Source organism: Budorcas taxicolor, chromosome 24, assembly GCF_023091745.1.
Source record: "Budorcas taxicolor isolate Tak-1 chromosome 24, Takin1.1, whole genome shotgun sequence".
In the NCBI taxonomy this organism is placed as follows: domain Eukaryota; kingdom Metazoa; phylum Chordata; class Mammalia; order Artiodactyla; family Bovidae; genus Budorcas; species Budorcas taxicolor.
In genome coordinates, this window is record NC_068933.1 from 36,201,634 (window position 1) to 36,217,374 (window position 15,741).

The following is a 15,741-nucleotide window of genomic DNA, read 5'->3' on the forward strand; positions in this document are numbered from 1 at the left end:
CCGATTCTTCGCTTTCACTGGCATTTGAGATCAGGCTCACATTTATTCATTTTTCTTAATTCATTTAAGAAATTGGCAGTGATGCTGGATGAGCATACTAACCTTGAGAGGAATCCTTGATGGTCATCTCTGGAAAGGAACTCTGAGCCTATTAAGGGTCATGCCTTGGATCTCATTTGTTGCTCCCCATGGAGGGTAGGGGGATGGGTGCAAGCAGGAACTAAGGCATCGGACTGGCAGGTATTGAGTGAACTGTATGTCGGGTGCTTGGGGGCTTCCCTAGTGGCTCAGATGGTAAAGAATTTGCCTGCAATGTGGGAGACCTGGGTACGATCCCTGGGTCAAGAAGATCCCCTCCAGAAGCAGAATGGCAACCCACTCTGGTATTCTTGCCTAGAGAATTCCACAAACAGGGGAGCCTGGCGGGTTACAGTCCATGGGGTTGCAAAGAGTCAGACACAACTGATCAACTAACACTTTCACATACATTAACTCATTCAATCCTTCCAATAACCCTGAGTGGTTGTCCAGTAGATATTTCCTCTGCCCTACAAATGACAAAACCGAGACTCAGAGGAAAACTGAGAACCTTGCCCAGAATCGCCCAGTTAGCAAACATCTGGGACACAGTCCCTGGGCCACCTGACTCCACCTAAGGCCACTGTTTGCGTCTCTACAGCTTGGACATCTTGACCCAAGACACCCTCCTGGCATACACAGTGGTCCATACAATCTCCTGGCCTCCTTACTGGGCACCATGGCCTAACTTCATCTAGCACCCGCGAGGCGATATTGAAACTGAATTCTGACAGCGGAGCCGGTGTCCATGCTTGAGGCCAAAACCTCAGCCAATGGGAGATCCAAAGGCAGAGAGCACACACATATTCTGAGTCCTAGAAGAAGGTCGGAGGACAGCTGAGTGTAGCTTGCAGGAGAGATGAGACAGGAAAGGCAGCTCTGGGCTAGACTGGGGACCTTGGACGCTGGAGTGAACTTCTAGGACTTTATTTTAAGGGCAATTAGGAAGCCAGCGAAGGATTTAAAGGCAGGAGTGTCGGCATCTGATTTGCATTTTTGGAAGATCACTCTGGCTGTGGAATTGAGCATTCCACCCAACACACACACACACATACATTTTCAGGCTGGTTTACAATGGACAGCTCCCCATGCCAAGACCCAGCTGCCTGGACTCTCAGGACCACACTCCAGCTCCACTTGGCGCCAGAACATTCTGTCACCTACTGGGCTCCAGTCCACATCACCTTGGAATTCTTTACTGGCATGTGAGGTCATCCATCCATGCCAGCTTCCGTCTCTAGGAGACACACAAGCGGAGGATGCCTGGGACCCTCCTTGACAAGCAAGGCATTCTCTGTCTTTTAATTACATTACATTTTTAAATGCTATTACAGCTGAAGCCTATTCCTACTTCTTTATTAGAAGCATATTCTTAAAAACCTGTTCTCTTAAGCATCATTTTGAACAAATGCATAGCATTTCACAACTTGGGTGATGGCATCAAGGTAACATCTTTAAGAGTGGCAGTGATTTTCCTGGTGGTCCAGTGGTTAAGCATCCACCTGCCAATGCAAGAGACACAGGCTCGATCTCTGGTCCGGGAAGATCCCACATGTCTCAGGCCAACTAAGCCCACAATTACTGAGCCTGTGCTCTAAAGCCTCGGAACGCAACTACTGAGTCCACACACCCCAGAGCCCACGATCCACAGCAAAAGCCCCTGCAGTGAGAAGACCACCCACCACAACCAGCGAAAAGCCCACCATGTAGCAACGAAGATCCGGTCCGGCCAAAAAAGAGTGACGAGGGGATTCCCTGACGGTCCAGGCGTTAGGATTCCACACTTGTGTTGCCAAAGGCCTGGATTCAAGGCCTGGCCGGGGAGCTGAGATGGCAAGTCCTGTTCCCACTGCAGTCCACCTCTGCCCTGCGCCTCCCCTGCAGGCATGAGTATCCACCAGTCCAATGCCCGAACTCCCCCCAAGCCTAGTCTTGCAGGCTTGTTAGGTGCACGGGCCTTAATTAGGGCAATCTCTCAGATGCTCTGCACACCAGGGCTCTGCGGGAGAGCTCAGACTTGAACTGAGGGCCTTTCCTCTCCTTCCCATGGAGTCTGACAGCTTCCCCCCACATTGAGGAACACTTCCTATTAGCTCCCCCTCCATCACATGAGCCCCCGGAAGCTACCGAACAGTTCAGTTCAGTCGCTTAGTCGTGTCCGACTCTTTGCGACCCCATGGACTGCAGCACACCAGGCCTCCCTGTCCATCACCAACTCCCGGAGTTCACCCAAACTCCTGTCCATTGAGTCAGTGATGCCATCCAGCCATCTCATCCTCTGTCGTCCCCTTCTCCTCCTGCCCTCAATCTTTCCCGGCATCAGGGTCTTTTCAAACGAGTCAGCTCTTCGCATCAGGTGGCCAAAGTATTAGAGTTTCAGCTTCAGGATCAGTCCTTCCAATGAACATTCAAAACTGATTTCCTTTAGGATGGACTGGTTGGATCTCCTTGCATTCCAAGGGACTCTCAAGGGTCTTCTCCAACACCACATTTCAAAAGCATCAGTTCTTTGGCACTCAGCTTTCTTTATAGCCCAACTCTCACATCCATACCTGACTACTGAAAAAATCATAGCCTTGACTAAACAAACTGTAGATCCCATAAAAAGGACTCATCATTTTCCTCCTCACCCGCTCCATGAAGAGCACCCAGCTCCATGAAGGGCACCACCAACTAACCACCCCAGCGCCAAGTCAGATACGAGGCCTCACTGCCATTTCATATCACACACACGTGGATGTGTTAACATATGTCCAGAAGAAACCCACAGCATCATCCCCGATTGCTTACTCACACCCACTTTATTACTCACAAAGACCGACTTCCTCCACCACCCAGACATGTACAGTGTGTCACACGCTCCATCACCACTGGCTGCCGAGCACGACCACCTCACCCCCCTCGGGACCACTGCTCAGCATTCTCAGTGCCCTGCTCGCTGTGCGAGCGCCCTGTCCTGACCCACCCCTGCCCTGGAGACACAGCAGCTTTGCACGCTTCTCTCTGGAGGACCTCTGGCTTCCTCTGGGCTTTGGCCCTGGCCTGGCCCCAGCTCAGCTTCCTCTCTAGCTCCCCCTATCCTCCCAACCTCACTCTTTCAGCTCCTGCTACTGGGCTCAAAGGTCCTGGGCCAGCTCTGTCTCCAGACCCCACTGGCTCACCCTCCATCCTCGCTGTGGCCTCAGCTGAATGTCCCGTCCCTCATCACCTGGCTGACCCTCAACAGTCCATGAGGACCCAGCCTCTCCCCCAGAGAGCCTCCCCAGACCCTACTCCCAGCCAGGCTTACTCCTCCCACAAGACTGGCCACAGCGCGCAAGTCAACCCTTCCTTCCCCACGTCCTTTGGGAAAGTGGACACAGAACAAATAAGAAGTCCAGACAAACCTCCTTCCCTCTCCTCTCTTCCCTTCACCTGCTGGTTCGATTCGCCCTTGGTCTTGCCACGTCCACCAGCTGCTTCCTGTCTATCTGCTAGAACAGAGCCTCCACGCTGCTCTATGGAAGCATCATCACCCGGGGGACCTTACTGGACAGGTGGGCTCCTGGCCCCACCATCCCCAGTGGCCGATTCTGCAGGGAGGCAGTGGGGCAGGTGTGCCCGTGACAAACCCTCTCCTCAGGGTGGCTCTGAGCCTGGCAATGTGGGGGAACCGCCGGGGCCGTTTCTTTCTCTCCTCCCTCTTTCCTTGCGGGTCTCACCGTGAGCGTCTGGGGCTATCCCTTCCATCTCAGAACTGGGTTAGGTGTCACGGCTCCGGCCAGTCCATAATTAAGTGCCTCTTTCCTTCCCTCTCCTGGGATGCTTCCTCTGACTCCACCCTGACTTCTCCCAACTCGACTTTAAGGCTAGTCTATGCCTTTTCATCTCTTGAGTCTATTTTCTCTCTGACTGCACTGCTCCTCAAGGGCACCTCTAAGCCCACTGGACGTCTTCGGAACGGAAAATGAAACCGCAGAGATTCAAGGAGGGACTCAGGGCAGGAGTCTGGCCCTGCTGTTTCTGTTCCCACACATCCAAGTTGAGGTCTTGGCAAGCATTACACATAGAGGCCCAGGACCTCACAGGTATCCAGAAGAAAGCAAAAGTCCCAGAGAGTTAGAGGGAATGGACGAAAACGGAGACACGTCTTCACTACACCTCCATGTAGAAGCATGTTATTAAATGATTATACAGAGAAGATGCCAGCTCTGTGGCAGGAAGTGTGGCGGGCGCATGCTCAGTCATATCCAACTCTTTGCAACCCCATGGACTATAGCCCACAGGCTCCTCCATCCACGGAATTTTCCAAGCAAGAATACTGGAGTGGGTTGCCATTTCCTTCTCCAGGGGATGTTCCCAGCCCAGGGATCAAACCCGCATCTCTTGCATCTCATGCGCTGGCAGGAGGACTCTTCACCACTTGTATCACTGGTAGGAAGAGAAATCTCTAAAACAGGCAGTAAAGGGAGAAAGAACTGTTCTGTGAGGCAGGTGAGATGGAAACAGAGCAGGCCACCCCTGGGAGTCACTCATCATCCGGCCCCTTGTCTTAACCCAAGGCCTTAATAGGGTCTTCCCCATCCCATGGGCTGCTCCACGGATGTTCAGAGGAGCCCGTGGACCCCACCACCCACCTAGCATCCCGATGCCAGTGCTTCCGTCCTGAGCCCAGATCACCAGCCCCTGTTCTCAGCCTCTTCGGGTTACTTCCCACACTGGCAGCTTTCCCTCTAATGTGCAAATCCTTCCCGCGTAGGCAGGAAAAATACCGGCATTCTGGCTCCCCTCCCAGCACCTGGTAGCCTTGAACACACCGAGGATATAACAAATGGGTAAGAAGGCAGCCTAGTGCAGAGGCCTGTGAACGAGTTTTGGACCCAGGCCCCAGCTCTGAGGTCACTGGCTGCCAGAGGATCCAGCGAGATGATGCCTGTAGGACCCACAGCCTCTCATTACATACAGGCCCTCCTCGGATAAGCAAACAAGGGTGTTTGCAGCTGTCATGGTCAAGGATGCCCTGAAATGGATAAAAAGGCATTAACTGACACTGCAGAAGTATTATCACCTTAGCAAAAACACAGGAGAATTTTCTTCTCAGGAAAGCATCCAGTCACATGGGCAGCAAAGGAGAAACAAAAGGTTTTTTTGGTTTCAAACGGGCAGGCCACTCAGTCTTTGCTTTATCCCTGAGGGTTCCTCATGCAAGTTCTCCTTTCCTGGAGGATGTGCTGGGCTTACACTCCTGAGATGCACAGGGTCCTCCCTGGAGGAGTCTAGTCTGCCCATAACAACACATGTTTCATTGTCTGCAATATTCCACACCCAAGGTTTACCAGCCAGGGCTCTAACAGGGAGGGTATTCTCAGAAAGTTCAGGAACTACGTTTATGTGCCTCTCTTGGCAAGCAGCTGTAATTGTCACCCAGGGCTTTAATAAAGCCCATCTAAAAGTTGTAGACTGCACCCATGGAGATAACTAAGCCCGCAATAATAAATCTTGTCAAAATAGGAAATTCATTTCTTTCCTGAAAATGAAATGGAGAAAATGATTTAAAGTGTCCTTTTTCTCATTTACCAGCACTGAAATAATAATGGGCTGGCCTTGCCAAGCCAATGTCAAGATTTCACACCACCACTGGAAGTCAGGCCGGAGCTTTGGCTTTGAATTCATTAGAAAGAATAATTTAATTAACAAATGTTATTATGTTACTAACTGTAACCTCTTAAATAGACAGGATTTTTAAAGTTTACAAAGTACACCTCCTTTATTCTCATTTCAATTTCACAGATGAGAAAACTGAGGCTCAAAGAAATTTGGTGGCCAATAGGTACGAGAACTGAAACCAGAATCCAGGCGCCTGACTCCAAGCCCAGTGCTCTGTACGAGGTAGATGTTTGAGCTGCTTTTCAAGAACCAGGAATGGCGAGATGGAGCCAAGCAAAGCATATCTGCCTTTTCCAAAAACCAAAACACTGATGGCACCAGACTTTGCCTTAGTCGGAATAATTCAGGGAGGGGGAAAAGAAACCCCAGATTGACTTAGTTCCACCTCTATAGGGCCAACTCTTCAAACACCAAATAGAAAGACCAAGGGAAAAACTTCTGAACCAGTTAAATGTAGCTCCTGAATCATTTCAAGCCATAAATATTTGTTGAGTGGTTATGTGCAAAGACTGGCTTTGGCTTCAAGGAGCTTATAATCTAGTAGAAGGGATAAAATAAGAACACACATCTCATACACACACACCCATGCGCGTGCACACACACACCCAGAACAAAGGCTGGGGCAACCAAGAATGCAGAGAAAGAGTGATGGGGGATTTAAGAAAGCCACCTCATGCAAAGAGTTGACTCACTGGAAAAGACTTTGCTGCTGGGAGGGATTGCAGGCAGGAGGAGAAGGGGACGACCGAGGATGAAATGGCTAGATGGCATCACTGACTCAATGGACGTGAGTCTGAGTGAACTCTGGGAGTTGGTGATGGACAGGGAGGCCTGGCGTGCTGCAATTCATGGGGTTGCAAAGAGTCGGACACGACTGAGTGACTGAACTGAACTGAACTTGAAGAGTGATGGGCTTTGATGGTGAAGGAGGAAGGAATGGTTGATGGGTTCACCCTACGGAGACAAAGCCCGGGAATGAACCAACATACGTGAAAACTGTCTGGCACGTGGAACCCACTCACTAAAGCTTGCTTGTGTTTATGGAAAGACGGGAGGAAGAGTCCTTCAGTTCAGTTGTTCATTTGCTCTGTCATGTCTGACTCAACTGAACTGAACTGGAGAACTCTTTCCCCCTTCTTTCCAAAAAAAAACAAGCAAGTCCTTAGACTGAAGTGAAAAGATAAACTTTGTCATATTGAGAGGAGATAAGCAGAACTAACGAGCAAGAGAAGGGTCCCAGGGTTGGCTCCTGGTCCCCTCGGCAAGAGGTCCCTTGCTCCAGGTTCTGAATCTCAGCTGCTGCTCCACCTACTGTGAGCAGCGGCTATGATGCGCCAACCACATGCTGCTGGATACAACTAAGGGTCTAACACCTTCTTTGCCCATAAGACCCTGCTCTCTGGGTCTAGCGGATGGTTGAGGGTGACGTCACGTAGCCCCCAGGGAACGGCCCCACCAAAACTGCCCCTGCAGCAGGGAGGGAGGACTGGATTGGGAGATGGCCAGAGAGCGAGTTGGGAAAGTTCTCGCATCTTCAGCCAGTGCCAGCGCCTCCCAGCACTCCAGAGAAGAGCAAGGCCACGTTCCTGTATTGAGGCTCCCTGGTACTAAAATAAGAGACACCAAGGTGGCAGTTACCCAAGTCGTGGTACATTTTAAAGGCTTAAAACTAAATAAATGAGTGCATTTAATAGTGAACATGCAATCATGATGCTTTCCAAAAGCCAAATGGAGATTTCATATACACATATCAAGGCATACCGTGACATACACTACTGTAGTGATTTCATGGCAGGACCTTGGTTTAACGATGTGTGAGGAACGTGCTTCTTTCTGATCCTGTGCGTTCTTCTTGGGTTGAATGTATAGATTCACTTGAAGGTACCAGCAGACGTTTACATCTGGGACCCTTTACAAATGGGAAATGTGGGTTCACAGGACCCCCCTGCCTAATTTCCTGCCCTTCATCCCATTCTTATTCACCCACGCCTCCCTGCTCCATCCCACCCTCTTCCTGGGAATAAGCCCTGGCCACCCCACAGGGCCGACAGTCTCCCACAGGTCCCCCTAAATCTCCCTGTGATTCCAGTCACTGGATCAATGGAAGACATCTCCGCAGTCAAGGAGCAGGGCCTCGTCTGCTGCATGAGGAAGGCCCAGGGCCCCGGAGGATGCTGCGGAGGCTGGCAGGGCCGGCAACACTGTCTGCACAGCTAAGCAGAGATGGCCACTTTCTGCTCCCGGGCTTCCGTTTTTTTCCTTTCTGTAACCTCACCTGGGCTCCTCAGGGCCCTCTGCAAACACTGCTGTTCCAAATGGCTAAACTCACTTGACATTTAGTGCAGCAGGGACCCTGCAAGGAACTAACTGCAGGCTCGGTGGTAGAAATCACTGCACCAAAAAATTAGATGGTTCCACTGCCTGCCTACAAGGCTCCGGTGGTTTGCAAAGTGATCAGGAATGAAAGAAAAGTCGGGCTTTCTTTAGGTGCTCCCTAAAGACAGACAAGAGCGCACTGCTCACCTAACACAAGCAATGACCAAGAACCACCTGGGCAAACAGAGGCAGACATAAGACCCTACCCGTTCAGCCACCCATCCCCACCCCCACATTCATGGCATGCCTGCTGGGTATCAGATGGACAGCTGTGAACAGGGCCTGGTCCCCTTCTTCACCAACATCAGAGGATGAAGGAGATGGACAGAATAAGAGACGAGGAGAAAGCTCAGTAAATGCCACCCGGGGCACTTACAGGTGCTGCAGGCTGAGGGTCACCCCTTAAAGTAGGGCTGAGATTCCAGCCCCCTTCTCTGTTTGCCTCCCTCCCTCTTCTTACTTCCCCCACCCCTTTCTTGAATTCTGCCTCACCCCACCTTCGTCTCCAAACTCCTCATCCTCGTCTCCCAACCTCAAGCTCCAAGAAGGCAGAAAAAGCGTACATATCCTTATGCCCAAGGCTTCCTCAGCCCTAGAAAGCTGCCGTTCTTAATGCAAATGTCTGCTTAACACACGCCCTGCAATTTATTTACTTCTATCCCCATCTTCAGATGCAGGGGACTTATCAAGTCAGCATCATAAATACTGGATCTTTTTTTTTTTTTTCCAAAAAGCTGCAGTTCCAACAGCAGGCATCTGATGAGGACGTATGCTGCACAAGCAGAGAACTGAATGAAGCCCCAGAAGAATGCAGGCCTTTTTCCAGCTACAGAGTCTGAGCTCAATTCCCTGCGTCGAGGTGGTTTCTATCTGTGTCAGTCAGCACGTCACAACAGCAGCCTCCAGGCCCGCTGCACAGCACCCCTCAGCCAGCGCCTTCCCACACAATACCAGCAACTGTAAAAGCTGCAACCACCACTGAAGTTACAACCGTGATGATTTCTACAAACGGGGAGCGCTGCGGTTCTGCTCCGTCAGACCCCGATAAGTAGGTTACCCGTGGGACAAACGCCTTCCCTTTCCGTAAATCCAGAATGCCCTTGCTGAGCTCCGCGCTCCCCTGAATTACCGGTTCACTGGCATCAAACGACTATCTGCATGTGTGAATTCTTCCTTCGTGCTGAGATGAGGGTGGTTCCACAGCCTCCCCGAGTCTGGGTGACCAGGGTAGAGCCCTCAGCTGCTCGGTCTTAACATACTTCGCCTCAAACCATGAGTTCGTTGGTGAAAAATGGGTCTAACGAAGACCTCACCTTATGTGAACCCTCCCTTGGGCCCCCACCCCCACCTAGGCCATCTGCTCAACCAGCTCCTGCACGCGCGTCCTCAGCCCTCTCCAACCAGCCTTTCTGCTCTGCTGTGCCTCCCCTCACCTTTCCCCAAGGGCCTGCCACCTTCTTGCGATGTTGCCTTTTGCTATAAATTTTAACTCGGCACTCTGAAATGGCTCGCAAGACCAGGCTGATGGCAAAAAGAACTCACTAGCATTATGAAACACAAATACAGCACCCCAACACCTCATCTCATACCTTAGTGCCCCTCTAGCCCAAAAATCCCTTGAAGAGTTTACAGCATCGCTATCACTTTGAATTCAGGTTTCCTTATTATTGCTGTATCCCTCCTAGCACCCAGGATACTGCGTAAAATAATGAAAATCTGTGTGGAAGATTTTCAAATGCTTACTGACGCAGTATGCTGTGACCAGCTAGTAAAACAAAATAACCCAACTGGTTGGGCGGGGTGGGGTGGGGTGGGGGGGGAGTGCAGAATATGTTATCAGCTAGACTTGACATGGAGATTAAGTTGACTAAGAATGTCCAGATTAAGAAACAAAACGAATATTGGACTCGCTACTTTTCTAGGGGTGTCTTGCAGGCAGTTGGGATTCAGAGTTATACTGAAGGGAGTTACAGTGAATGGAAAGAATTCTGAGAAGAGAGGAAAGGGAGACTTTTGTTTTGATTCTGGCTCTCTCTCTCTCTCTCTCTCTCTCTCTATATATATATATATATATATATATATATATATATGGTCTCAGGAGCATCAAGGAAGAGGCTGGGGAGCAAAAAGTGGGATAAAAACATTGAGTGAGCAGTTTGGGAGAGGATGGGCTTGGCTCCTAATGCACGAGGCAGGGATGGAAATAGAGAACACGCCTTCCTAAGGAGAAGTTTACATTCATGCCAAGAAAGTGGGTGAGCACTGTCAGATATAACCAGACTGCCCCCCGGCTTGACTCACAAGATGGGCTCTGGGCTCCAGTATTTCAGACGCAGCAGAAAGGCCTGATGGAGCGTTCTAAGTGGCACCAACCCAAACTCCCGCTCCCCGTCAGTTTGGAGAAGGCTTCTTTTTAGGTCCCGCTAAAGTGGTGGTGCCTTGGTGCAACTACAATTTACACATGAGACGGCAATCCCTTGTGGGGGAGGAAGACTGCCTTTGGAAGGGATATAGGAAAGCCTAGCGCACCGGCCACTTGGGGTGCAATCAGAGAACGTCTTTGCTCCTGGATTTCATCTCGAGGAACTGGCTGGATGTGGGTCTTGCTAACTGGCTGGTACGAGGAGGAGTAGGACCCACAGGCAGCCTGTCCCCACGCTGCTCTCAACCACAGGCTTCAAACTTCCTTCTCAGAGGGAGCCAATTTCAAGAAAAAAAAAAAATGTTTCCTTCTCAACCAAGACCAGCGTCTCAGTCCTGGAACCCTGAGGGCCACATTCCCAGGCAATGGGCTCACAGGCCATGCCCCACCTCACCGTCCACAGGTTAAAACGGCTCTGCTGGAGCTGAAGTTCGGCCTGTCTCCAACCCAAAGAACCGCATCCATAGGCGCCTGGCCTCCTGCATGGGGGCCTCCAAAACACCCCGACTGGAGCCCTCGCCCAGTCAACTGACGCCCTCCCTTCACAAGTGAAGGTATTTCTCACCAAAGGTGTTTTTATTAAAAGGTGCTTTGAGTTGGGGGTAGAAAGGCCCCAGACCCAGAGTGCTGAACAGACAGCAATTGCCCTAAGGGGTCTGGGTCTTTGTGAGGGCTGTCTTGTCACTACCAGCCCCGGCCCCCACCACCAACCGACTCCTACACAAAAAGGAGACCTGTTCTCTGACCAGGCCCCTGAGCCAGGCTGGACAGCACCTGGGGCCGGTTTCCAAAGGGAAGTTCTTTTGGTCATCCGCTGCTCATCTTGAGTGACCCCACCTGGAAACGGTGCCAAATGCCCACCCGTCCCCTGCCTCCATCAGGCTAAGCAGTTCTGCCCCGGGGCCCCACAGGGCCAGTCAAGGTGCTTCCCGGGGTTCAAGGAGGGTGGGGAAAGGGCAGAGGCCCCACCATTGAGACCTGGGAAGGAGGCTCTCCGCGCCTCCGAGAGTGGGTCACTGGGGAGGCGGCGGGCAGAGCGGTCTCCGGAGCCCGGGGCCGCATTTCCCAAAGCGGCTTCCTTGGAAAGCCCCGGAGAGACGGCGAGCAGCCCCCAACCCGGCGCCGACCACGGGGGGCGGGGGGACGAAAAGTTCCTCCCGGCGGCGCCGGGCCCGCGGCGTCTGTCCAAGGTGCTGAAAGGTCTCCGCGGGCGGGCGGGCTCCTGCGCGCCCTCAGCCTCCGGGCCGCCCGCTCTGCCCTTCCAGCCCCTTGCCCCGTCCTCCTCCGGCCGCTGCGAAGCCCTCTCCCTCCACCGCTCCTGCCCCGCGCGCCCTGCACTCGGCAACATCGCCTCGACCGGCCGCGGGGCCCCGCGTCCCCCTGTCACTCCGGGCTCCGCCGCGCCCCTTCCCCCAGCGGCCACCTCCGGGCGCCTCTGCCTCCCGGCTTGCCGCCCGCCCCCCCAACCCGCCACCCCTTACCTTCTTCTTTCGGTCACGGGAGCGGTTCCTCCGCTTCCTGTTGGATTCCTCCTTCTCCTTCTGCTCCTGGAGGGCCTGCGCCTCGATGTCTTTGATTTTCTTCAGCTGTTTGGCCGCTTGAGCCATGGCCGGTCACCGTGCTCCGGTGGGTCCCCGCCTCCCGGGCCCTTCGCACTTGGCGATCCAGGTGGCGACACCCTCCCGGGGAGGAAAAACGGAGTCTGCCCTCCGCGGTGTGTGGTGGGGGGAGGGGGCGGGGGGGATCCGGGGCGGCGGGGGGCGCTGCCCTCCCCGCGGCGGGAGGCTGCGGCCGGGTCGGCGGGGACGCGGCCGCAAGAGGCGCTGAGGGCGAGGGGCGCGGCGGCTGCCCGGCGGCCCCCGGATGGCGCCTCCCGCCGCGGCCGGAGCTCCTGGCGGGCGCCCGGGACGGGCTCTGGGCTCTGCCCCACCGCCTCCCTCCTCCCCTCCCTCCGGCCCCCTCCCTCTCCTGCGGCGGCGGCGGCGGCGGCGCGGGGGGCGGGGGCGGGGAGGCGGCTCGTACTGCGGCGAGCGGCGGGCGGCGGGCCGCGGGGAGGGGGCGGACCCCAGCAGTTAACGCAGGAGGGCGCGGGGGCAGCTGGCAGCCGGGCTGCCCCGCCGGCCCGACGAGGCTCGGCGCGCGCGGCGCCCGCGCTGGCGCATTGCGAGCGCCCGGCAGCAGGCGCGCGGGCCGGCCCGGCTCCGCCACTGCAGTGCCGCCGCCGCCAGACGCACGGGCCCCCGCGCCGTCGGGTCGCGGGGAACAAAGCCGCCGCGCCGCCCGGAGCTGCCGGAGGGCCCCGCCGCAACGAGCCGGGGGACGCGGGGGAGGCTGCCCAGCCGACCAGCGCGCCTGGAAGCGGCGGCGGAAGCGACCGCATCGCGGGGCGCGGAGGCCAGGCCCGTGTGGCCCGGGCCGGGGTCGGGGGCGCGGCGGTTCCGGGCCTGGAGCGCCCCCGGGCGGCGGCCGAGGGGGCCGGGAAGCACCCCACCCCACCTGACCCCCGCCCGGCCTTCCGCCTCGGGCGCCCGCGGAGGGGCACGGTGTCCAGGCTCCCCGGAAGCGCCGGTTCCCCCAGCCGCTCGCCTAGAGCTTGATTTGCCCGGCCAGACCATGTGGGCCTTTCATTTGCATATTTACCAATTACAGATAGGAAACGCGTCCGAGATGAAGTTTGCCTTTAGTGGTCTCTTGAGAGGAGTGGATCTAGGTATCGGCCCCGGGGACGCCCCCCCGCCCCCATTCCTGGCATCTCACACCCCGTGCTGCGCGTGTGTGCGCGGCTGTACGAGCCACACCCCTGGTCGTGTGGGTCACCGGCCACAGACCCATGCTGCGGAGGGGAAGGGGCCTTTGGCTCATCCCCCAGCTCCCTGCATGACCCAGTGCCAGCCACCGTCCCTCAGTCTGGAGCCTTTCCCAGGCCCCTTCTAGCCCGGCCAGTGGGAGGGAGCTCTTGGTCCACCTAGAGCTAAAGAGGAATTGGTGGAGGACGGTATTTCAGAATTAGTGAAAAGTTTTGATCAAACAATCTGCTTCTTTCCACCCTCCGAAACAGGGCTTGAGGCAGGCTAACCAGCCGGACTAGAGCCTGGAAGTGAGCATTCGATCTCCATGTCCCTGGCAACCGTCTCCACCCAGCTGCTTGTCGGTAGCTTAGGTGCTGTCTGAAATCTTGCTTTGAACATCCTTCTTTCCCAGGGCTGGGTCCTAGACCCTCTCCCTTTCTCACCCTGGATCAGCGTTGTTCAGGCAAAACATGACAGGAGCCACTAATCCCAGTCCCACAAGTAATTCATTTTTTCAAGTACCATATTTCTTTTTAAGTTCAAAGACATTGGTACGATTCATTTTAATAATATATTTTATTCAATTCACTACATCCGAAATATTATCATTTCAACATGCAACCGATATAAAACTATCAGCGAGATAGTTCACATTGTCTTATACTGTTCTTGTTGTTGTTTAGCCGCTAAGTCGCGTCCAACTCTTGCGACCCCATGGACTGCAGCCGACCAGGCTTCTTGGTCCATGGGATTCTCCAGGCGAGAACACTGGAGTGGGCTGCCGTTTCCTTCTCCAGAGGATGTTCTTGACCCAGGGTTCAAACCCATGTCTCCTGCATTGGCAGGTGGATTTTTTACGGCTGAGCCATGAGGAAGTGCTGTTTTTATTAGTACGGTAAATGCCAAAATTCAAATAAATTCAAAATTCAGTGGGTGCTTTATACTCAGCACATCTAAATTCAGAGGAGGCGCGTTTTAGTCGCGTAAGAGCTGCAGGTGACTTGGTTGCTGGGATAAGGTGACTCTAGACTGTCTTCCCAGAGCAGCACCCCTGTGCCCCTGGCTGTAATTACCCTGCCAACAAGCACATATTTTATCTCCAGCCCAGACCTCTCCTCCGAATGCCAGTTCCACACACCGGTGCCCCACCCCTGTCCTCCTTCCATCTTCCCTGCATCCCCTCAGTCACCCACAACCCATCCTGAACACTGCAGTCACATGAACCTTCAGAAAACACCGATCTGATGGTTGTCACGTCTCAGCTCAGCATCCTTCTTTGGCTCTGGGGATGAAGAAAATCTTTGATGAGGCTCTCAAGGATCAGACGCTTCCTCCCACCGACTGGTCTTTCCTCAAACTGGCCCTAGTACCCCGGGCTCCAGCCTCCACAGCCTTTGAAGGGGTCAGTGCCGTCCCTCCGTGGGGACTTGGACCTCACTGCCCTCTGCTCAGACTGCTCTGCCTGACCACCCACCCCACCCCACCATCCCCAGGCTGCCTAAGTCCAGCTCATCCTCAGACATCAAGGTGGTTTTCACTTCTTCAAGGAAGCTCTTCTGGAGGCCCTGCCGACTCTTACCTTCCCCACTGTGCCTCCTGCATAGGACCTGCTGTGGTACAACTGCACACACGTGTGACTGTTTCCACCGATGCCCATCTTGCCCACTAGATGTTAAGGTCCATGAGGGAAGGAACGCTGTTTTGCCCACCCTTGTACTGTCAGCTCCTTGCAGGCCAGGCACACCATAGTGACTCAATAAACGTGTGTTGAAGAAATCAACAAGTCTACTCTCTGGCTCAAGGAAGACAGGCTATTGCATTTTATTGCATTTCACTTTCCTGCACTTCCCAAATACAACATTTTTTGCAAAATGAAATGTTGTGGTCTATGTGTGGGTTGGAAAAGAATTTCCAGACATGAGGCAGAATGAAAAGAAGAATAAAGTTTATGAGAGTAGGGAGGGGAGAGTGGCTGCTAGCACAGCGGGCTGGCTTCCCGATGGTCAGGGAGAGCCGACGCTCAACAGGGGTCCTTGATTCATTTTTATACCCTGGGTGTAAAGAGCGGGATAGGGGTCTTGCGGGTCATTTGCTGATTGGATGAGGCAGGTATATTGGGTCGGGGGGAAGAGTAAGGCAAATACCTTGTTCCTATATGGGGAAGGAGGGGAAACAGGTTATACTGGTCAGGAAGACCTAAATTCATTAATAGTTACAACATTGGGGATGGAAGGGAAGGTGGATAAGGGTCTGGTTTTTCCATTCCTGCATTCCAAGACCCTCCTTGGTTTCATCTGCTCTTTCGTCCTTGGGTCACCGCATGAAAGTTTGTGGCCACCGTGCATTGTCAGATGCTGCTTAGCACTTTGTAGCCATAAAGTGTTTTTTAATTAAGGTAGGCACGGTTTTAATGATGTCATGCTTTTGCAC

The 15,741-nt window shown here is 53.9% G+C and overlaps 1 protein-coding gene across 1 annotated transcript in view; it reads right to left on the minus strand.

Annotated features, from left to right (window-relative positions):
- Window positions 1-12,129, minus strand: part of ANK1 (ankyrin 1) — a 238,507-nt gene extending 226,378 nt beyond the window's left edge. Inside the window, exon 1 of the mRNA XM_052661555.1 lies at window positions 12,004-12,129. Coding sequence (XP_052517515.1) covers window positions 12,004-12,129 — 126 coding nt within the window. The remainder of the gene's footprint in view (window positions 1-12,003) is intronic.
- Window positions 12,130-15,741: the final 3,612 nt, after the last annotated feature.